The sequence below is a fragment of the Moschus berezovskii genome, chromosome 4, assembly GCF_049115385.1.
Source record: "Moschus berezovskii isolate FMDL1 chromosome 4, NW_MosBer_1.0, whole genome shotgun sequence".
NCBI lineage: Eukaryota > Metazoa > Chordata > Mammalia > Artiodactyla > Moschidae > Moschus > Moschus berezovskii.
Genome location: NC_142463.1, coordinates 4,658,558 through 4,679,290, shown reverse-complemented (window position 1 = coordinate 4,679,290; position 20,733 = coordinate 4,658,558). Strand labels below are relative to the sequence as shown.

Below are 20,733 nucleotides of genomic sequence, written 5' to 3'. Positions count from 1 at the left end.
AATGACTTCAGCCTCAGTGTTCCAAATATTAGCTCTGTGACCCTGGGTCTTAGCTTCCCCATCTTCAAAGTCAGAAGACTGAAATCATCAATTTAAAAATCCTTTTTTAGCGTTAGCAACCAAATTACTGAGTCAGTTCAAGAAAAACAGTATTTATTCCATTATTTAAAGTATATGAATAGGGAAAAGAATTAATTCATTAAAATATGTGCAAGATAATATACAGAATACATGAATTAATAAAAACCTAGAAGTATCAATGACAGACTGAACTTACTAGTTGTCAAATTAGAGTATTTTCTATTAACATTTAAATCTGGCAACTGGTAATGTTGAGATGAAGTGTCCAACTTGGAAAGATTGTGGAGTATGTGAAGAGTGAGTTCGGGTTATATACAAACTTTACATAGGCTAAGAAACAGTTACAAGCTGTAGAAATAGTTGTTACGGACAGCTAACTTGATGGTCAACCTGTGAAGACCTGAGTGGGAGCAGGGCTGATGGGTGAGGGGCCTCAGTGCAGGTCTTCAGATGGGCAATGGTCAGTCTCCTCTGTCAAGTCAGAGACACCTGCATCCCCAGCTCCTCAGAAAGGCATTACTTTTTCTTTTTCTCCTTTTTCCCTTTCTTCTCCTTTTTTCCTTTGTCCTTTTCATTTTCTTTGTTACCTCCTGTTAATGCCAAGGCTCGCTTTTTACCCATAGGGGTCTTGGCATACCAGTCCTGAAATCAAACAGATGTTTAGGAAAATATGAAAATGACATGAATTCACTGGTATGCCCTTAAAAATAAAGAAAAGCTTGCTGAAAGGAAGGGGGCAAGCAGTCATTAAACACTGGGCTTTTAAGGTATGTTCTTTCTTAGTGGGTTTTGTATATTTCTACACTATTTGAAATTTTCACTTTAAAGAGTTAACAGAGAGACCACTTGCCAGGTAAAACCAAGAGCCCTTCCCACTAAGTCACCTGACTTCCTGGGGGTCTTGCTCTAACCCCAAGTCACCAAGGTTTTCTTGGTAATGTGAATAGCTCCCTGTGGTTCAGACAAGACTATCAGCTGGACTTATGACCAACTATGAACCTTGGGAGGGCTTCAGACACTCTGAAGGAGACTGTTGAAAACATCACAGAAACACTGGAGCCAAACTATCCAAAAAGCACTCAGTAATCACAACTGGCCCTCTAATGGCATTTTGCTCAACCTTCACTTTTACTTGAAATCTGAGAAACACTTTGGCTTACAAACCCTGCAGTCGTGTTTCGTTAAATGACTATTGTTTGTGCTCAGGCTTAGTTGCTCAGCTGTGTCCGACTGTTTGTGACCCTGTGGACTGCAGCACGCCAGGACTGCATGTCCATCACCAACTCCTGGAGTGTGCTCAAACTCATGTCCATCACGATGGTGATGTCATCCAACCATCTCATCCTCTGTCGTCCCTTCTCCTTATGCCTTCAGATTTTTCCCAGTATCAGGGTCTTTTCCAATGAGTCAGTTCTTTCCATCAGGTGAAGCTTCAGCTTCAGCATCAGTCCTTCCAATGAACACCCAGGATCCCGATCTCCTTTAGGATAGACTGGTTGGATCTCCCTGCAGTCTAAAGGACTCTCAAGAGTCTTCTACAACACCACAGTTCAAAAGAATCAATTCTTCAGTGCTCAGCTTTCTTTATGGTACACAACTCTCACGTCCATACATGACTGCTGGAAAAACCATAGCTTTGACTAGATGGACCTTTGTTGGCAAAGTAATGCCTCTGCTTTTTAATATGCTGTCTAGGCTTTTCTATAGCTTTTCTTCCAAGGAGAAAGCCATTCCCTCCTCCAGGGGATCTTTCCGACCCAGGGACTGAACCTGTGTATCTTGCACTGCAGGTGTATTCTATACCCAGTGAGCCATCGGGAAGTCCTTAAATGACTATAATAAACATTTTTTATCAATTCTCCCATTGATGGACTTAGAGGTGATTTTCAATTTTTTGTCATTATGAATGCTGTTGAAACTCACCAGTTTAATATACATGAGAAAGTTTATATGAGAAAGCTTCTCTGGGGCATATACCCAGAAAAGGAATTCCTGGGGTTGTAGGTGGGTAATGAGCCTCTTCAGTTTTATCTGGTATTTCCAAGCCGTGCTCTGAAGGGGTGTGAGTAGGACACTGTCTCAGTCTGTGTGTGTCTAAAAACGTCTGTATTTTCTCCCATCTCTTGGATGCTGGTCTGTATGTGAGTATGTGTGCTGTGTGCTCGGTCATGTCTCTTTGTGACCTCACGGACTGTAGCCCATTAGGTTTCTCTGTCCACGGGACTCTCCAGACAAGAATACTGGGGTGGGTTTCCATTTCCTTCTCCAGCAGATCTTCCCGACCCAGGGAACGAACCTGTGTCTCCTGCATTGCCAGGAGAATTCTCTACCACTGTGATTCCTGGGAATCCCCTGGAGGCTAGTTTTGCTGGATATAGATTTTAGGCAGCCAGTTATTTTTCCTCAGCACTCTGAAGATAGGCTTTCGCTTTCCTCTGGTGCTAACTGTGGCCAAGGAGATGTCTGATTTCCCCATTGCTTCTCTGCAGGTGATCTGGTATCATAAGACTGGCCTGCCATCCTGTTCTCAGTTTGACAGTAATGTACGTAGACGTAGATCTGTTTTAGTCATTCAGCGGGGCATGTGGAATTTGTTTTTAATCTAAGAATTCATGTCTTTAACTTAAGAAAGTTCTTAGCAAGTATTTCTTCAAATAATCGTTCCTCTGGTATTTCCTCTCTTCTTCCAAAACTATTAGTTGGGTGCCAATGTTTTCCAAGGCTGTCACTTGCCGTTTATAGGCTTTATCTGTTTATTTTTCTGTGCTGCCTTTTGAGGGAGCTTCCTAGGACCATCCTCCACTCCACTAATCTGTTCTTTGACCATCTCTAGTCTAGAGTTCACATCTTTTTTGTTTTTTGACTGTTTATGTTACTGACTATATTTTTCATTTCTAAGCTTTCTGTGTTTTTTTTTTTTTTAATAATTATCTGTTTTTACTCCATTTCTGCCCGTCTTTGTTTCAAAACTTTGTATGTTTCTCTAATGGAAGTTACGGCTTCATTATATTAATCTAATGTAACTATATGACTATAATCTAACATAATGGATTAAAATCTAACATAATTAGATTTTTGTTTAAACTGCTGTCTTTTAATCGGTTTTGTTTGAAGACTGCACTCAGCACTAGACTTTCTGAAATGTTTTGGGATTTTGATGATCAGATTTGTCTTGGCCTCTCTCTCTTTCTCATTACGTCTCCGTTCCTGAGCAGCACTGAAGTTGCTTCCATGTGTTCTCTAAACCCACATTCAGAACCCAGTCTTACGGGATGTCTTATAGGATGCTCCTTGGTGATGCTGGGATGTCAAAGATCTAGTCATAGAGGCAGCAGGTTTGTCATTGTATCTGCCATGACTCCTAACCCTTTTTGCTTTCTATTCTTATTTCTCTCTGTGTGACATGTCATGCATCTGGCTGTCCCTGTGTTTGAGATTTATCTTTGTTTCTGGCACTTGGGGATTTTGTCATTCTTCTTTTAGCTTTGGCTTACCTTTCAACGAAAGGTGAGGTGGCCGAGCACTTAAGGTAAGAGACTCCTAATTTACTGAGACACAGGATGGACTGTGTTCAATAGCACTGGCTTCGGAGTAAGGTTTGAACGCCAACTCTGCTCCTGTTAAGCGGTGTCACCTGGAACAAGTCATTTTGCCTATTGGGTTTTTTTTTTCCTGGTTCTGTTTCATTTTGGCTGCTGTAGCACATTACTACACACTTGTGGCTTAAAACAAAGCACTTAGTATCTTACAGTTCTGCAGGTCAGAAGTCCAAAATGGGTCTCATGGGGTAGAATCAAGGTGCCTGCAGGCTGCATGCCTTTCTGGAGCTCTGGGGGGTGAATCCATCCCCTTGTCTCTGTAGCCTCCAGAGGCCACCTGCTCTCCTGGCTGCTGGCCTCATCTCCACCTTCGGGTCCAGTGAATCCTCGCGCGGCCATCCTGTTTCTCTTCTGAAGCCCTCTTCTGATTTTTATGAGTACACTGCACTCATGAGGATAATTCAGGGTGATCCATCTTCACGTCGGCTGATTAGCAACCATACTCCATCTGAAACCTGAATTCCCCTTTGCCATGTAACCTGACAAATGCCCAGGTTCCAGGGACTCGGGTGTAGACCTCTTTGAAGCTGAATATAACCCAGTTTCTTCATTTGCAAAATAGAGCAATGGTGAGGTCTGAATTCATAAGGTGCCTGGCTAATAGTCATAACAGTATCAACTAACATCGTTATGACTATTATATTCTTATCATTCAGTATGTTCTCCATCACGCCCATGGAGCAGGTACAGGTGTCTACAGAACCTACAAGAAAGATCTCAGTCTGATACACTGTCAGCAGCACTGTTAGGTGACACTTCTCAGGGTGACAATGATAGACCTGGTTACCAGCATCTACAGCCATGCAATCTCATTATGTGGAAGAGTGACAGTGTCATTCCATCTATCCATCTGCGCAATCCATTTGCCACTCAACAAGTTAACTGAACATCTAGCCGGGGCCAGGTGCTGTGCGAATCCTGGAGAAAAGACAGGAAGCGGAAATGGATGGGGGGTGGGGTGGGTTAGTGATGATGGTGGTAAAATGATTTAGTTCCTTTGAAAAACAAACATGATGGAACTCTGCTCAGTGTTATGTGGCAGCCTGGATGGGACGGGAGCTGGGGGGAGAAAAGGAGAAAAGATCCATGTATTTGTATGGCTGAGTCTCCTCGCTGGTCACCTGAAACTATCACAACACTGTTAATCGGCTATACCCCAATACAAAATAAAAAAGTTTGAAGTTAAAAAAAACCCCAACAAAAACGAGTATGAGCAGCAGATGCAAGAAACATATGCGTTCTCACCCCGGGTTATAAAATGGCAGCATTTCCTTCTTTTGAGTGATATGATGGGTTCTAGACACTGGATCTCAAGTACCTGTAACAGGTAGAAAGCTTCTAGAGATTATTTCAGACAGTAAAAAACCCCAATTAAGAGAAAACACCTAAACCTAGCTTCTCAAAATAGGGAGGAACATTATCATTCTACAAAGGAGAAATAACCTGGGAATTTCTAACAAGAATAGATTACTTGAAGAAGATTAATATTTGCAATCAACACTAACAAGGTTTAAATAGTTAATGAGTACAATTCAGACGCTTGGCAAAAACTTCAACTTGGAATTGTAAATATTTCTTCTGACTTTTCTAGAGCAAGGATCAGGAAGCTATGGCTGATGGGTCAAAGTTGGTCTGTGGTCTGTTTTTGCAAATAAAGTTTCATTGGCACCCGGCCACACCCATTCATTTATTTACTGTGTCTGGACACTTTTAAGGCAGGACATAGAGTTAAATAGTTGTGACAGAGAACACGTAGTTTTTGAAGCCGAAAACATTTACTATCTGGCCCTTTAAGGAAAAAGTCTGTGAACTCTTGTGCAGACTGTTATTTTTGGAATCAGTGTGGTGACTATTTTCCATCTTCATTGACCCATCAGTGGCAAAGCAGAAGGGGAACAATCTCTAGAGTTGGTGGAAACGTGACACATTGTAGAGGGAATTTTCCTAATCCCAGGCAGGCTATCAGAGATGAGAGGTTTGAATGAAAATTCCAACTCTCTTTCTGGTGACTGAATGGCCAAGATGGTGATGGATATAATTTCATGGATACAGTTTTCCTTCTTTTTATTCCTAGTTGGCCAATAAAACTGCCTTTAGGTCCAGAAAGAGAACACAACGGTACTCATTGTTATGAAAAGGATTTGGAGGGGTGCCTGCTGGCCTGGGCCTTGGGGGGTGAGGGTGTTAATTCTGACAGTGCTTGGAGAAGGCACATCGCTCTTGGCTGGTTCTTTTCCTCCTATGGCAGAGGGATCTGGAAGAAAACAATTCTGTGAACATCTCAGAATATGTTCAAAAATTAGAAAACTAAATTCAGCTGAATTTTCTCATGATTTCTTATCACAAGTGAACCCTGGCACATATGAGACAAATCAGCATTGGCCAGAAGTACACTGTTTAGGGAATGGTTTTCTTCAGGCAAAACCTGTTCCATTATGTGAATTGTGAAAGTAAAAACCAATGAGAACGGGTGTGTGTGTGTGTGTGTGTGTGTATGTATGTGCGCAAATCCAATAGTTTTGAAGCTGCTACTCAGTTCTGCAATTTGACTGTTCTCTTATAAGGTTCCCTTGTGGCTCAGCTGGTTAAGAATCCGCCTGCAATGCAGAAGACCTGGGTACAATCCCTGGGTTGGGACAATCCCCTGGTGCAGGGAAAGGCTCCACACGCCAGTATTCTGGCCTGGAGAATTCCATGGACTGTATAGTCTATGGGATCACAAAGAGTCGGACACAACTGAGCGACTTTCACTTTCACTTATAAGGTTACGATCAGAATTTTCCTAAGATTCAGAAGACACATGCTTTATTGCTTAGGCCAGAAGATACTGTGGACCCCAAATTTCACGTTTCCAAATTTCACTGGATAGGGCAGAGTCCAGATGCATGAAGAGGAGGGTGGAGGTGCCGTGTGTGACAAGCCTTTGTCGCTGAGACGTGTGCTGCATTTACCTTAAAGCTGTCTTCCTCCTCCTGGTAGACCGGATTCATGCTGGTGAGAGAGGAGATGAACTCGAGGGCGGTGAGCGGCTTGTGGGACTGCTGGCGGATTCTCCGCTCCGTGAGCACCTCCTTCACCACTTGGACAATGTGTCCCTGCGTGAAGCCGTCGGTGATCTTCGCCAGGCAACTGACATTCAGGGTGTCCGTGATGAGGCCGCCGTGTCGCTGAATGATCTCCTTCCACAGAACTGTTGTGTCCAAGACGATGGCAAAGACAGAGGACGAGAGTCAGCAAAGAGAAAACAGGGTTAACCCAGTCCCCGGGACAAAGCTGCCTCTCACCAAGAAAGGAGAGCACAGGGGGTCTGCTCCAACTCGTAATTCAAATGAGCATGGGGCCGAAGAACCAAACGCTTTGCCTCGAGTGATTTTTCACCCACAAGGCATGCACATCGATGGCCCTGAGTTCTACAGATCCCTGAGTCCCTTGTGAACTGACAAGAAAACATTTAGTAAGGGTCAGTATACACTATCATGTGTATTAATACAACTGATCGCTTGCAGGAAGCAGATTTACAGCATCGCGAACTCCACTCAGTGCTCTGCGATGACGTAGGGGGGTGGGCCACGTAGGGGGGTGGGCCACGTAGGGGGGTGGGCCACGTAGGGGGGTGGGCCACGTAGGGGGGTGGGCCACGTAGGGGGGTGGGCCACGTAGGGGGGTGGGCCACGTAGGGGGGTGGGCCACGTAGGGGGGTGGGCCACGTAGGGGGGTGGGCCACGTAGGGGGGTGGGCCACGTAGGGGGGTGGGGTGGGCTGGGGCGGGGTGCGAGGGTGACCCACGAGGGAGGGGATATATGTATACATTTAGCAGTCACTTTGTACAGCAGAAAGTAACACAATCTTGTAAAGCAATTACAGTCCAATTATAAATTTTCAGAAAAGGTCAGTAGAGATTTAGGGTGGTGCCTTCGAAGATGTTCAAAATCTTCCAAAACTGGAAATTTATGGTGTTTGGTTAAGTAGGAGTTTGACTTGAGTTACGAAGGTCATTTCGTATGTGATTTATACGTGTGGAACTGCAACACACAGTCTGATTTCCATCAGCTTTGCAGGGCTTGGTTCCTGTTAGGTGTACGACACTGCAGAACACGTCCTGTGAGCAGAGCCACACTCTCTGCCCCCAGCCACGGCAAACACGCACAGATGAACAGATCTACTGAGTGGGGCCCTGTTGCTGTCTGGGTTGGTGGGAACTTGGGTAACCGGGAGATTCCACTTAGGACACGGGGATGCTGTGAAGACAAATTAAGAAATAATCCCGGGTGCTTCTTAACCTTAAACCTTAACCTTAAAGGATGGTCTCCCACACAACACTCGAGTCATAACACTTTGAACACTGCATCCATTCTGTAAGGGAGATTCTACAGAAATAAATTGGGACCTGCTGTGATATGTTTATCTAGTAGTCATGTATGGATGGGAGAGTTGGACCATAAAGAAAGCTGAGCACCGAAGAATTGATGCTTTTGAACTGTGGTGTTGGAGAAGACTCTTGAGAGTCCCTTGGGCTGTAAGGAGATCCAACCAGTCCATCCTAAAGGAGATCAGTCCTGAATGTTCATTGGAAGGACTGATGCTGAAGATGAAACTCCAATACTTTGGCCACCTGATGCAAAAAACTGACTCATTTGAAAAGACCCTGATGCTGGGAAAGATTGAAGGCAGGAGGAGAAAGGGACGACAGAGGATGAGACGGTTGGATGGCATCACTGACTCAATGGACATGAGTTTGAGCAAGCTGGGGGAGTTGGTGATGGACAGGGAAGCCTGGCGTGCTGCAGTCCATGAGGTCACAAAGAGTTGGACACGATTGATCAACTGAACTGAACTGTGATGTGTTAGTTCTGTCCAGACAGTGAGGAAGGGACTGGCTAGGGACAAGACTGTCCATCTCAGAGCCAGCCCTGGCACAGCGAAGCCTGGGCTAAAAATCTCTAAAGAGTTTTGACCTTCTTTGAGGAAGGTTAAAGACAGTTTTTTATCAGTGAAGATCCCTGCATGATCTGAGCACTGACAGGTGTGTGGAATGACTTCATCATCCAAATACATTGACCCCTAAATGGGTGAAATGAAAAGTTCGAATGACTGTCAAGGGGTAGAATGACTTGGGACATAACTCTGACCCACACCAGAGAGTCTGGTTTTGGGGCCTCAAGCTACTTCTCTGTCCTCCGTGGTGGGGGATCCTTGGCTCCAAGGTGAGCTGAGTTGCTGGGAAGGGGGATATGTTACCATGGGGCCTGTGGTGTCTCCTAGCTGTGGAAGGTTAGCTGTAGCGGCTTGAGGGCCACAGTGAAGCCTGCAAGGGCTACAGGGGCCCCCAACCTGACCTAAAGCAACATCTACCCCCTGCATCTACGCTGCTACTTCCTTGGGGGTTTATTTAAACGTGAAGTCATCTTAAGGTTACCTGGAAAAATAGGAGTAGAAAGATTTAATCCTTAGGCTTCTGCGAGAAATAGGGACAAGAAAGTATAGAAAGCAATCGGAAGAAACCGTTCTGATATACGGTGGACGTTATGTTTTCTACAGTTTTTATTGTTATTTCTGTAATTACTATTAGCCATTCCATTTTGTGGGGATTCCCAGGTGGCTCAGTGGTAAAAAAAACCCGCCTGCCAATGCAGGAGACATGGGTTCAGTCCCTGGGTGGGGAAGACCCTCTGGAGAAGGAGATGGCAATGCACTCCAGGATTCTTGCCTGAAGAATCCCATGGATAGAGAAGCCTGGTGGGAGTCCCTGGGATCGCAGAGTCGGACACGACTGAGTGACTGAACAGCAACAACACTGCGTTTTGTACCAACGTTTTCTAACGCTCACTAAAACATCAACGATAGATATCAAAGCTAACGCAAAATAAACTGCAGAGTATTTTAGGCATATTTGTGTAAAGACCCTGGAGCAGGCAGCTATTACCCTTATCTAAATACAACTGTCACACATCAGAAAACATAGCCTGTGGTAAAAATACACGGCAGCGACAACAACACCCAGACCACACCGCCCCTTGGGATCTAGTCTGTTTTGATCACTTTCATAACATCCAAAGACTGTGCAAGCAGGTCTGAGTGGTAGCTTGGAAGCCAAGAAGGGAACACGCCTTGTGGCACAGCTGAAACCCCCAAAGCTGAGGAGCCAGAAAACACCCCAGACTGGGACCCAGAACAGCTTTAGTCTCGAGGGCTGAGGCAGCCAAGGGGCTCTCTGCACCCAGGGCTGTGTTTCAGTTTCCTCTCCTGGATGCAGAGGGCTTCTCAGTTCTTCAGGCTAATCTACACCCTCTTCCCCTTCTTTAGACTGAAAGGAATCCGGTCTTTGGGTCCCCTGCGAAGAACTGACTCAATGGAAAAGACCCTGGTGCTGGGAAAGGTGGAAAGCAGGAGGAGAAGAAGGCAGAAGAGAATGAGATGGCTGGATGGCATCACCGACGCGATGGGCATGAGTTTGAGCAAGCTCTGGGAGTTGGTGATGGACAGGGAAGCCTGGCGTGCTGCAGCCCATGGGGTCGCGAGGAATCAGACACAACTGAGTGACTGAACAGCAACAACTCCGCTTCTGCCGTTCCAGATTGAGTCCATCCTGACTGCTGCTTGAGAGGACACCATCGCTTAAAACTCATTTTCATGTGGGGTCTTGCACAAGCACGCGAGGGTGAATAATACAATTTGGATGAGCTTCTGGCCTCTAGTCTAGAATTCCAGAAAGATCGAAAGACACGAGCTGGACTCCTCCGAGCAGACACTGGGTCCAGGGTGGGGAGCCTGTGATGAATTGGGCTATTAGTGGAACAGACCCCAGGGAAGGAGCAGGAGGTAGAGCATTAGGAACGTGGAGAGACAGAAGCCCAAAGGGATTTCTGGGGACTAGACACAGCATTCATCAACCGGGGGGTGGGTTTTCTTTGCAGAGACATTTTGAAGGAAACATTTTGATTTGGGGAAAGGAGGTAGATATTGAATTATATTTGGTAAACCTTAAGGACCGTGTTTCCTCCAGCTTATCTACCCTTAGTTTCTCGGCCCCATCACCTGCCCCCTCCCCACCTGGAGGAATTTGAGAAGTTGGATGGTGGCTGTTCCACATACCTCCAGCGTTCTGCCTCCCGCAAACAGATGGACAAGCAAGGGCCCAAGTTATGAATTTGCAGGCCAGGCTTTACGGGCTGTGAGAGACCATTTTTGATCACTGCAAAGACAGGAATAGTCTTTCTTCAAGATAGATGTCCCAGTCAGTGTGGCTATGATAACTTCAAGGTCACTGGAGGAAACAGGCGGTGTTTATGATGTTGGCAAGAATGGCGGCCTCAACAAATCACCCACCAGTGAAGAAATATGTGAGATGCACGTGGCTGAGTGGACAGAGCCCTGAGCCCAAGGCAGCCGCTGCTGTGGGCTTATCATCTGCGCACAGGTGAAGGGACGCTTCCTCCTCCCCTCCCACGTAGCTGCGGGAGGGGGTTCAAGCTGGAATCTGGCACGTGATCTGAGTCCCTAGAGAGGCCTGGCACTTCATCAAAAGAACACAATTGTCCCTGATAGACATCCATAGCTCCATTTTTAAAGGGCCTCTGGTTTTGTCAAACAGTGGAGACTACTGAATCCAAAGTCAAGAATAATGTTCTAGCGCCTGAAAATTAACAATAGGCTACTTTATTCCATTAAGATAGCTTAAAATATATATACAATGCAGAGGGAGAGAGAAAGAGAGAGACAGACACACAGAGAGACCGGGGGAGAGATGCTGACAAGAGCCGGGGAAGCTCTGAAGAAGCTGGGAGCGGGGAGGCCTCTGCAGCGACTCCCGGAGGGCAGAGAACGCGGTGCCCACCCACCTCCTGTCCCCTTGGACCTGAGATCACGCAGCTCATTCTGGCCAACGTGGGTGGAAGTGCTGTGGGCCCCGTCTGGGTCTGGTCCCTAAAATTTCCTGAGAGATCATTGATAGGACCTTTTCCTCCCTTTGATGCTGGTTGGCCGCAAAGGGTCCAGTGGAGGGCTTTCAGGCCCCAGAAGACAGAGAAGCCCCTAGATGATGGAGAAATCAGTTCAGTTCAGTTCAGGCGCTCAGTCGTGTCCGACTCTGCGACCCCATGAATCACAGCACGCCAGGCCTCCCTGTCCATCACCAACTCCCAGAGTTCACTCAAACTCACGTCCATCGAGTCGGTGATGCCATCCAGCCATCTCATTCTCTGTTGTCCCCGTTTCCTCCCGCCCCCAATCCCTCCAAGCATCAGAGTCTTTTCCAGTGAGTCAACTCGTCGCATGAGGTGACCAAAGTATTGGAGTTTCAGCTTCAGCATCGGTCCTTTCAATGAATACCCAGGATTGATCTCCTCTAGAATGGACTGGTTGGATCTCCTTGCAGTCCAAGGGACTCTCAAGAGTCTTCTCCAGCACCACAGTTCAAAAGCATCAATTCTTCAGCAATCAGCTTTCTTCACAGTCCAACTCTCACATCCATATATGACCACGGGAAAAACCATAGCCTTGACTAGATGGACCTTGGTTGGCAAAGTAATGTCTCTGCTTTTTAATATGCTATCTAGATTGGTCATAACTTTCCTTCCAAGAAGTAAGCGTCTTTTAATTTCCTGGCTGCAATCAGCATCTGCAGTGATTTTGGAGCCCCCAAAATAAAGTCTGACACTGTTTCCACTGTTTCCCCATCTATTTCCCATGAAGTGATGGGACCAGATGCCATGATCTTCATTTTCTGAATGTTGAGCTTCAAGCCAAACTTTTCCCTCTCCTCTTTCACTTTCATCAAGAGGCTTTTGAGTTCCTCTTCACTTTCTGCCATAAGGGTGGTGTCATCTGCATATCTGAGTTTATTGATATTTCTCCCGGCGATGGAGAAATAACTGCATCCAAAGTCTTCCAGAGCTTTGTGTATAACACTGATTTATGAAGTCAAGACCGCAGTTTATGGAGACAGAAATGAGTGCATGTTGCAAACCGAGTGGCTAATAAGCGAAGAGATTTTCATGTATGGGGAACAAAGGGCTGTTCTTTCAGCAAATCACATTAGCCAGGAGCTTAAGAACAACCACAAAGGACCATATAACCTCTCTCTTTTGGTGATGCTATTGTGAAGGATTAACTGAAACCAGGTCTGACTAGTAGACTTTATCACTGTCATCAGTGCTAACCATTGCTGCTGTGTCATCGCTACCTCCATCTCCCCTGTGGCCAGCATCTCCCTCAGGCCCAGGCTGCCGTCACGACCACCATCCTCAGGCTGCAGTCACCATCACCACCATTCCCGCACCATCACCGCCTCTAAACCAGATCTATCACCACCACCACCGTGGCTGGCCAACATGACCCCTCAATGAGCTGCCCTTTGGCCTCCACAGGCTCTGTCGTCCACTGTCCTTGACCTTGGGCTGGCCTTGGGACTTTCTCTTGACCAGCAGAGTGTGGTGAAGATGACCCTGTGTGACTTCTGAGGCTGGGTCACAAGAATCCTTCCTGTTTCCACCTGAATCTCTTGAAATGTGTGCTCTCAGCATGTGATTTCGGGGACCCAGGTGCTGTGCAAAAGGCCACGGGGAATGGAGAGCTGGCCCCCAGCCCCAGCTGAGCTTCTAGCTCGTCCAGTCACAGAGGGAACAGTCTTGGACGTCCAGGCCTATCCAGGCTTCAGATGACTGAAGCTCCAGTAGCCGTCATGAAACACCTCAGGGGGAGGGAACCCCCAGCTGAATCCAGTGACCCCTCAGAACCACGGGAGGCATACGCTGCTGTTTCCAGCCCCTGGGGAGGACTGCCACGCAGCAGGAGACATGCAGACCCCACCGGCACCACTGCTGGCTCCCGAGTCATCTACCACACAGCCGTGGAAATCCTCCTCCTCCACAACCACCATCAGCACCCGTTCTCCTCCACCACCACCCATGCTGGGGGGCTGGGATGGTGCTGGGCATTCCAGCCATCTCATAGAAGGGTCACCACCGCCCTGCGAACTCCACAGTTCTCCTACGTTACAGATGAGAGAACGGGGAGGCTCAGAAGGTCAGCCAACTTTCAAGGTCACCAGTGATCCAGGGGCCAAGTTGGGATCAGGCCCAGGTCTGCCCAGAGCCCAAATCTCACAGTTCTTCCCCATTTCACTGCCCTGTCTCCCAAGGTCCCTTGTTGGTATGGTTCCCTGTTAATAATAGGTTTGCAAAAACGTGGATTTTGAATCTATCTGTTCAAGAAAAAAAAATGGAAAAAAGTAAGCTCTTGTATTTAGTGTTTAAGTCAATCAATATTCTCCTGAACTAATATTTTAAGACTGGAAAAAAACAATCGACCTCGGGAAAAGAAATGCTGCCGGATGAGAAAGGCAGCGCCACCACGGGACAAAATGCGGGACCAGAATCTACCTGTCGGAAGAAAAATTCACACCCTTGAGGCTTCTGTGTCCTTTCAGGCTCAAAATAATAGCCCTGTCCAGTTTCTCTTCGTGCAGGGAAAAACGATCATGCTAACAACAGAACAGAGGTGTGCGCTTTGTTCTTCTGACCTGGTGTTTGCGTTTGTAGCTCAGAGTCTGGCTGACGCCCTGGCACACTGGGCCTCACGCCCCCTTCTGATGGCCCTGGGTGACGAAGGCCACCCTCCCGGCCCCACAGCACAGCACGGCCATCGCGGAGAGCCCAGCTTCGCTGGCTGCATACGGGAAGGGGTGAGGGGGTACTTGCCAAATCTGGAAGCGTAGTCTGGTCTGGGAACCAAAATAATTTTTTGGTAAGCTTTGCAGAAAGGTTGAAGTTCCGCATCAAAAGGTCGCTTTGTGGTCCCCACAATTAGAATCCTGTCGTCTGGCTTCAGGAGTTTCAGCATTTTGGGAAGCTGCTTTTTCAGGCGCTTTGGTTCCATCTGGGAGAAACAGAGAGGAAAAAAAAAAATGAGCCCACATATAGAAAAAAGAATTAAGAGCTAAAGAAAATTCAGCCTCGGATGCATTGTGGGATGCCCTGACTAATGTGCTTTCGGGGCTGCTGGACATAATTTCCTAGAGTGTGTTCTGGGCCAGGTCTCAGGACGTGGTTCCTGGTTGGCGTGGTCTGAATTGCTGGCGCTTCCTTTCCTCAAATCTGATGTTCAGATTTGGACAGGGGGAAGGAGGGAAGCACCTGACCGAACGTTCTGGCATCTTAGCCCTAAGCATGGGAAACGGGGAGGATTTTCAAGCGGAAGGAAGCTGCCTGGGGTTGACAATGGGTTCTGGTGCGTTCCTCTGAGCTGTTTTGCAGGTGAACTCAAGACTTCCTTTGTTGATGGCCGTGACAAGGAGGATCCAAGGTTCCGGATCTCAGGTCTGAAAGCACCCCGTGACACGCAGCGTGACACCACTCCTCTCTGAAGCAGTCTGGGTGTGGTCCGAAGCTATCTTGTTCCAGCATAGCCTCCGCACTAACCGAGGGTCAGGAGCAAGAGGCGAGGCACTGGGGGAGGAGGACTTCCGGCCTGGGGGTGGTGGTGAGCAGAGTTGGCCTCGTTGCCATGGCAACGCACGGCCTTCAACCAGGGCAGCAAGAGGAGAGGGAGTGGTGAGGGGCGGTGGGGAGCCTCCACGGAGATGCCCAAGTGTAACCTAGGCCTCTTCGCTCCCCTTTGGCTCAGGGACAACTTAGACACGGAGTTAAAGATCTCACCTATGCTGGGGTTTCCTGGTACCGCCCCCCAGCACCTGTGAGCTCCTCTGCATAGATGAGGCCACCTGATGTTTGTTCCTGTGAGTCCTGCACCCTCGGGCTGAGAGACAGTCCTGTACACCCGTCTGCAGGAAGGGGCTGGGGAGGCCTGGGGAAGGGAGGGAGCATGGGATAAATTTCACCCTCGGGAATAAGAGCAAACAGTGGAGGGTACTGGAGGCCCAGGGGGTATGGGGGTGCCAGAGCTGTGTATGCCTTGCAGGGCCTTGGGGACAAGGCCACTGTGTGCTGGGGGACGGCCAGCCTGCTGGGCAGAGGGCTGGAGGTTGGGGGTTGGCGTGCAGCCCGCAGGGTGGGTGCCAGCTGGGGGAGGGGAGAGGAGGGACTGTTGGCCAAGCAGGGGCCCCAGGGCTGAGTCTCTCCTTTCTTCCTCCATCTGACCGGCGGGAGGGCCAGGTTTCACGGGGCACAGGGAAAAGACTGTAAGAAGCTGAGAAGGAGCACTACCCTGGCAGCGGGAAGCTGCAGGAACTTCGGCTTCAAGCAGGCCCTGGGTTGGGGCTTGCCTTGACCATAGGACAGGGCAGCTGTACTTCCGTGCCCATCTGCCTTGCTCATCACTTCTTATGCCCAGCCTGCGTGCACAGCACTGGGAGCGCCGACTGCAGGGTTCCAGGGCCCTTGCTCTGCGCCTGGCGTGGACTCTCTCACCTAATCCTCACCCCATTAGGGACTTGTTCTCACCCTCACCGGGGAGATGCTGGCCTGAGGCATGAGGCGGTCTGGAGACCTGCTCAGAGTTCACAAGCAGGACCCCGGCTGCCAGCACGGAGGCAGTGACTCCAGAACCTCAGTCCTCCTGCTGTGCTGGGGGCCCTGTCTCTCAGGGGGACATGCCGGGGTCTTGCTCCCTGCTGATCTGCCAATTCCCTTCCTGTGTAGGGACTACGGCAGTTGAGAACTGCAAAGGAGACTTAAAATACCTATTACTGTTATATTATGTCATGGCTGACTTTATTTCTGGGCTCCAAAATCACTGCAGATGGTCACTGCAGCCATGAAATTAAAAGACACTTACTCCTTGGAAAAAAAGTTATGACCAATCGAAAAAGTTAGACAGCATACTAAAAAGCAGAGACATTACTTTGCCAACCAAGGTCCGTCTAGTCAAGGCTACGGTTTTTCCAGTGGTCATGTATGGATGTGAGAGTTGGACTGTGAAGAAAGCTGAGCGCTGAAGAATTGATGCTTTTGAACTGTGGTGCTGGAGAAGACTCTTGAGAGTCCCTTGGACTGCAAGGAGATCCAACCAGTCCATCCTAAAGGAGATCAGTCCTGGGTGTTCACTGGAAGGACTGATGTGAAGCTGAAACTCCAATACTTTGGCCACCTCATGAGAAGAGCTGACTCATTTGGAAAGACCCTGATGCTGGGAAAGATTGAGGGCAGGAGGAGAAGGGGACGACAGAGGATGAGATGGCTGGATGGCATCACTGACTCTGTGGACATGAGTTTGAGTGAACTCCGGGAGTTGGTGATGGACAGGGAGGCCTGGCATGCTGCGGTTCAAGGGGTCGCGGAGAGTAGGGCACGACTGAGTGACTGAACTGAACAGATAAGTTATTATATTTATATCATTATTATGGTATGTTGTTCTTCAGTCGCTCAATCATGTCCTACTCCTTGCGACCCCATGGACTGCAGCACACCAGGCTTCCCTGTCTTTCACCATCTCCACATCCTCTGTCATCCCCTTCTCCTTTTGCCTTCAATCTTTCCCAGCATCAGGGTGTTTTCTAATGAGTCAGCTCTTCATATCAGGTGGCCAAAGTGTTGGAGCTTCAGCTTCAACATCAGTCCTTCTAATGAATATTCAGGGTTTCATTTAGGATTTCATTTAGGATTGACTGGTTTGATAAGGTATAGATCAGCTTTATTGATATAATTCATATACTGTATAATCCACCTATTCAAAACATATGCTTCTGATAAAATTAAAATAGTAAAAAAAGAAAATGTCTGACTGAGTGGTTTTTAGTATACTCATAGAGTTGTGCAACCGTCACCACAATTAATTTTAGAACAGTTTCATTGCTCCCCAAAGATCTCACCCATTTGTAGTTACTGCCCACTTTTTCCCAATTTCCTTCTCCCATCCTAGGCAATCACTAATCTACTTTCTCTCTCTATGGATTTGCATATTCTGGATATTCCATACACAGACTAGCTCAATCTGTGTGTGTGTGTGTGTGTGTCCTCTCTCATCTAGCATGCCATTCTTGAGGCTCACCCATGTTGTGGTATGCTTTAGTATTTCAACTGCTGCATGATATCCACTGCATGGTTATGCCACACTTTATTTATCCGCTCATCAGCTGATGGACATTTGGTTTATTTCTACTTTTTGTCTCTCCTAAATTGTGCCATGATCAACATTTGTGTATAGGATTTTGTACGCACTAATGCTTTCATTTTGAATTGCTAGTTCATATGGTTACTCTCACATTTAACCTTGACTGTTTTTGAAAGTATTTGCACCATTTTACAATCCTAGCAGAGAGCAGAAGATTTAAGTTTCTCCAGACTCTTGCCAACACTTGTGATTGTTTGTTTTCCTTAATTTTTTTCCCTTTCATTTAGCCATCCTCATGGGTGTAGTGTTATTTCGTTGTGATTTTGACTTGTATCTCCCTGGGGGCTAATGATGGTCACATCTTTTCATCTGCTTACTGGTCATTTGTATACTTTGAAAAAAAAATTTGTATTCAGATCTTTGGCCCTTTTTAAAATTGGGGTTATTTGTCTTTGTAATGTTGAGTTGCAAGGGTCATTTATATGTTCCAGATACAGATTCTTTGTCAGATACACGATTTGCCAATATCCTGAGTTGTCTTTTCACTTTCTTGATGATTTCTTTTACAGCAAACCATTTTTAGCTTTGATGAGGTCCAGTTTCAGCTTTCTTCTGTCACTTGTGCTTTTGATGTCGTGCCCAAGACACCACTGCTTAATGCAAGACCACAAAGATTCACGGCTCTATTTCCTTCTAAGAGTTTTATAGGCGTAGCTCTTTCTTTTCGGTCTATGAGGCATTATTGGTTAACTGTGTGAGGTAGGGGTCCAGCCTCATTCTTTTGCAGGTGGCAATCCAATGGACCCAGCAGCATTGGTTGAAAAGACTATTCTTTCTCCACTGAATTGTCTGGGCACCTCTGTAAAAAAATCAATTGACTGTAAATGTGAGGGTTTATTTCTGGACTCAGTTCTATTCCATTGACCGAGAGGTCTTTCCTGAGGCCAGCATCACACTGTCCTGATTGTTCCAGGTTTGTGGTAAGTTTTCAAACTGGGAAGAGTCCTCCAATTCTGTTATTTTCCAGGACTGTTTTGGCTGTTCTGGGTCCCTTGAATTTCCGTATGGATTTCAAGATCAGCTTGTCAATTTCTTGCAAATAAGCCAGCTGGAATCCTGACGGGGACTGTGCTGAATCTGTAGATCAATCTGGGGATTCCTGCTATATTAACAATATTAAATTTTTCATTCCACGAACATGATGTACCCTCCTGCTTATCTAGGTCTTCATCATTTTTTCAGCAAGTTTGATTTGCAGTCTTCAGAGGAGAAGTCTTCTACTTCTTTTGTTAAGTCTGTTCCCATTTTTTGGATGTTATTATGAATGGAATTGTTTTCTTAATACTAATTTTTTCACTGTAAGTGTATAAAAGGCAGTTACTTTGTATATTGGTCTTGTATCCTACCCTGTAATCTCACTGAATGTTTTCATTCGTTTCTAAAACTGCTTTTGGTGAATTCCTTTGGGTTTTCTACGTACAAGATCATGTCATCTGCAGTATAGCTTCACTTCTTTCTTCTCAATATTATGCCTTGCTTTTCATTTAGTTTTCTTCCCTGACTGCCCTGGTGCCTGTTCCTGTTCCGTTGCTTCAGTCGCGCCTGACTCTTTGCGACCCCAGGCTCCCCTGTCCATGGGATTTTCCTGGCAAGGGTACTGGAGCGGGTTGCGATTTCCTCCTCCAGGGGATCTTCCTGACCCAGGGACCGAACCCACATCTCCGGCATCTTTTGCACTGCAGGCAGATATTTTACAGCTGAGCCACTGGGGAAGCCTGACTGTCCTGGTGAGAACCTTCAATACGATGTTGAATAAAAGCCTGGCATGCTGCAGTCCACGGGGTCACAAAGAGTCAGACATGACTGAAAGACTGAACTGAACTGAAAAGAGGTCATCTTAAGGGAAAAACGTCCGGTCTTTTACCACTAAGGATGATGTTAGCTCTGGATTTTTTGTAGTTGCTCTTTATCAGGCTGAGGAAGTTTCCTTTTCTATTTTTTTTTTTAATCATGAAGGGGTGTTGGCTTTTGTCAAATGCTTTTTTCTGCATCTGTTGAGCTGATGCTGTGGATCCTGTCCTTTATTTTAACGATATAGAGTATTACATGAATTGATTTTTGGATGTTAAGCCTGGGCTAAACCCCGCTCGGTCACGGTGTATAATCCTTTTCCTGTGTTGTTAGACTCAGTTGAGAAGAGACTTTCTGTAATGTAACTCACAGAGAGAACAAGATGGGATTTTTACAGCAAAATAAATCCCACAGTCTGGGCCTGAAGCCAGACCACCAGGCAGCTTCCGACCATTTCCTCCTGCACTCACAGGATTCCAGAGCCTGCAAGTCTCCATCAGGAGGGAACAATGGCCTTGCAGGACTCCATCCAGGAAGCATGGGTGGGGGCTGGGGACAACAGAGGAGCTTAAAAGAGGGCAGAGCACAAGAGAGGGATGACTGGAAATGAGGCTTCCGGAAACCCCGGAAACCTGCTCTTGAAAGGGCTGCTCCCCAACCCTGACCCTAGGCCTTTGCAGAAACCTGCCGTTGCTCAGATCCATGCCTCTGGGCTGCCTGGGATGGGAGAGATGTCTGTTGGGCCTTGACTATGCTACTGAACGTCCCATGGGGGCCAGGCTGTGTGCAAAAATGAAAAGCTCAGGGACAGAACTCCATAGTGTTGTTGTTCAGTCCCTAAGTCGTGTCTGACTCTTTGAGACCCCATGGACTGCATGCACCGGGCTTCCCTGTCCTTTGGCATCTCCCTGAGCTCACTCAAACCCATGTCCATTGAGTCAGTGATGCCATCCAACCATCTCATCCTCTGTCACCCCCTTCTCCTCCCTCCTTCAATCTTTCCCAGCATCAGGGTCTTTTCCAATGAGTTGGCTCTTCACATCAGGTGGTCAAAGTATTGGAAATTCAGCTTCAGTCCTTCCAAAGAATATTCAGGGTTGATTTCCTTTAGGATTGATTTGTTTGATCTCCTTGCTATCCAAAGGACTCTCAAGAGTCTTCTTCAGCACCCCAATTTGAAAGCATCAATTCTTCA

The 20,733-nt window shown here is 47.0% G+C and overlaps 1 protein-coding gene across 1 annotated transcript in view; it reads right to left on the bottom strand.

The window, feature by feature from the left end:
• Positions 1-230: 230 nt before the first annotated feature.
• Positions 231-20,733, bottom strand: part of DRC11 (dynein regulatory complex subunit 11) — a 175,038-nt gene continuing 154,535 nt past the window's right edge. Inside the window, exons 17-19 of the mRNA XM_055403644.2 lie at positions 14,378-14,555; positions 6,632-6,870; positions 231-723 (exon numbers count right to left, since the gene is read on the bottom strand). Of these exons, the coding sequence (XP_055259619.2) occupies positions 598-723; positions 6,632-6,870; positions 14,378-14,555 (543 nt within the window). The 3' untranslated portion in view covers positions 231-597. The remainder of the gene's footprint in view (positions 724-6,631; positions 6,871-14,377; positions 14,556-20,733) is intronic.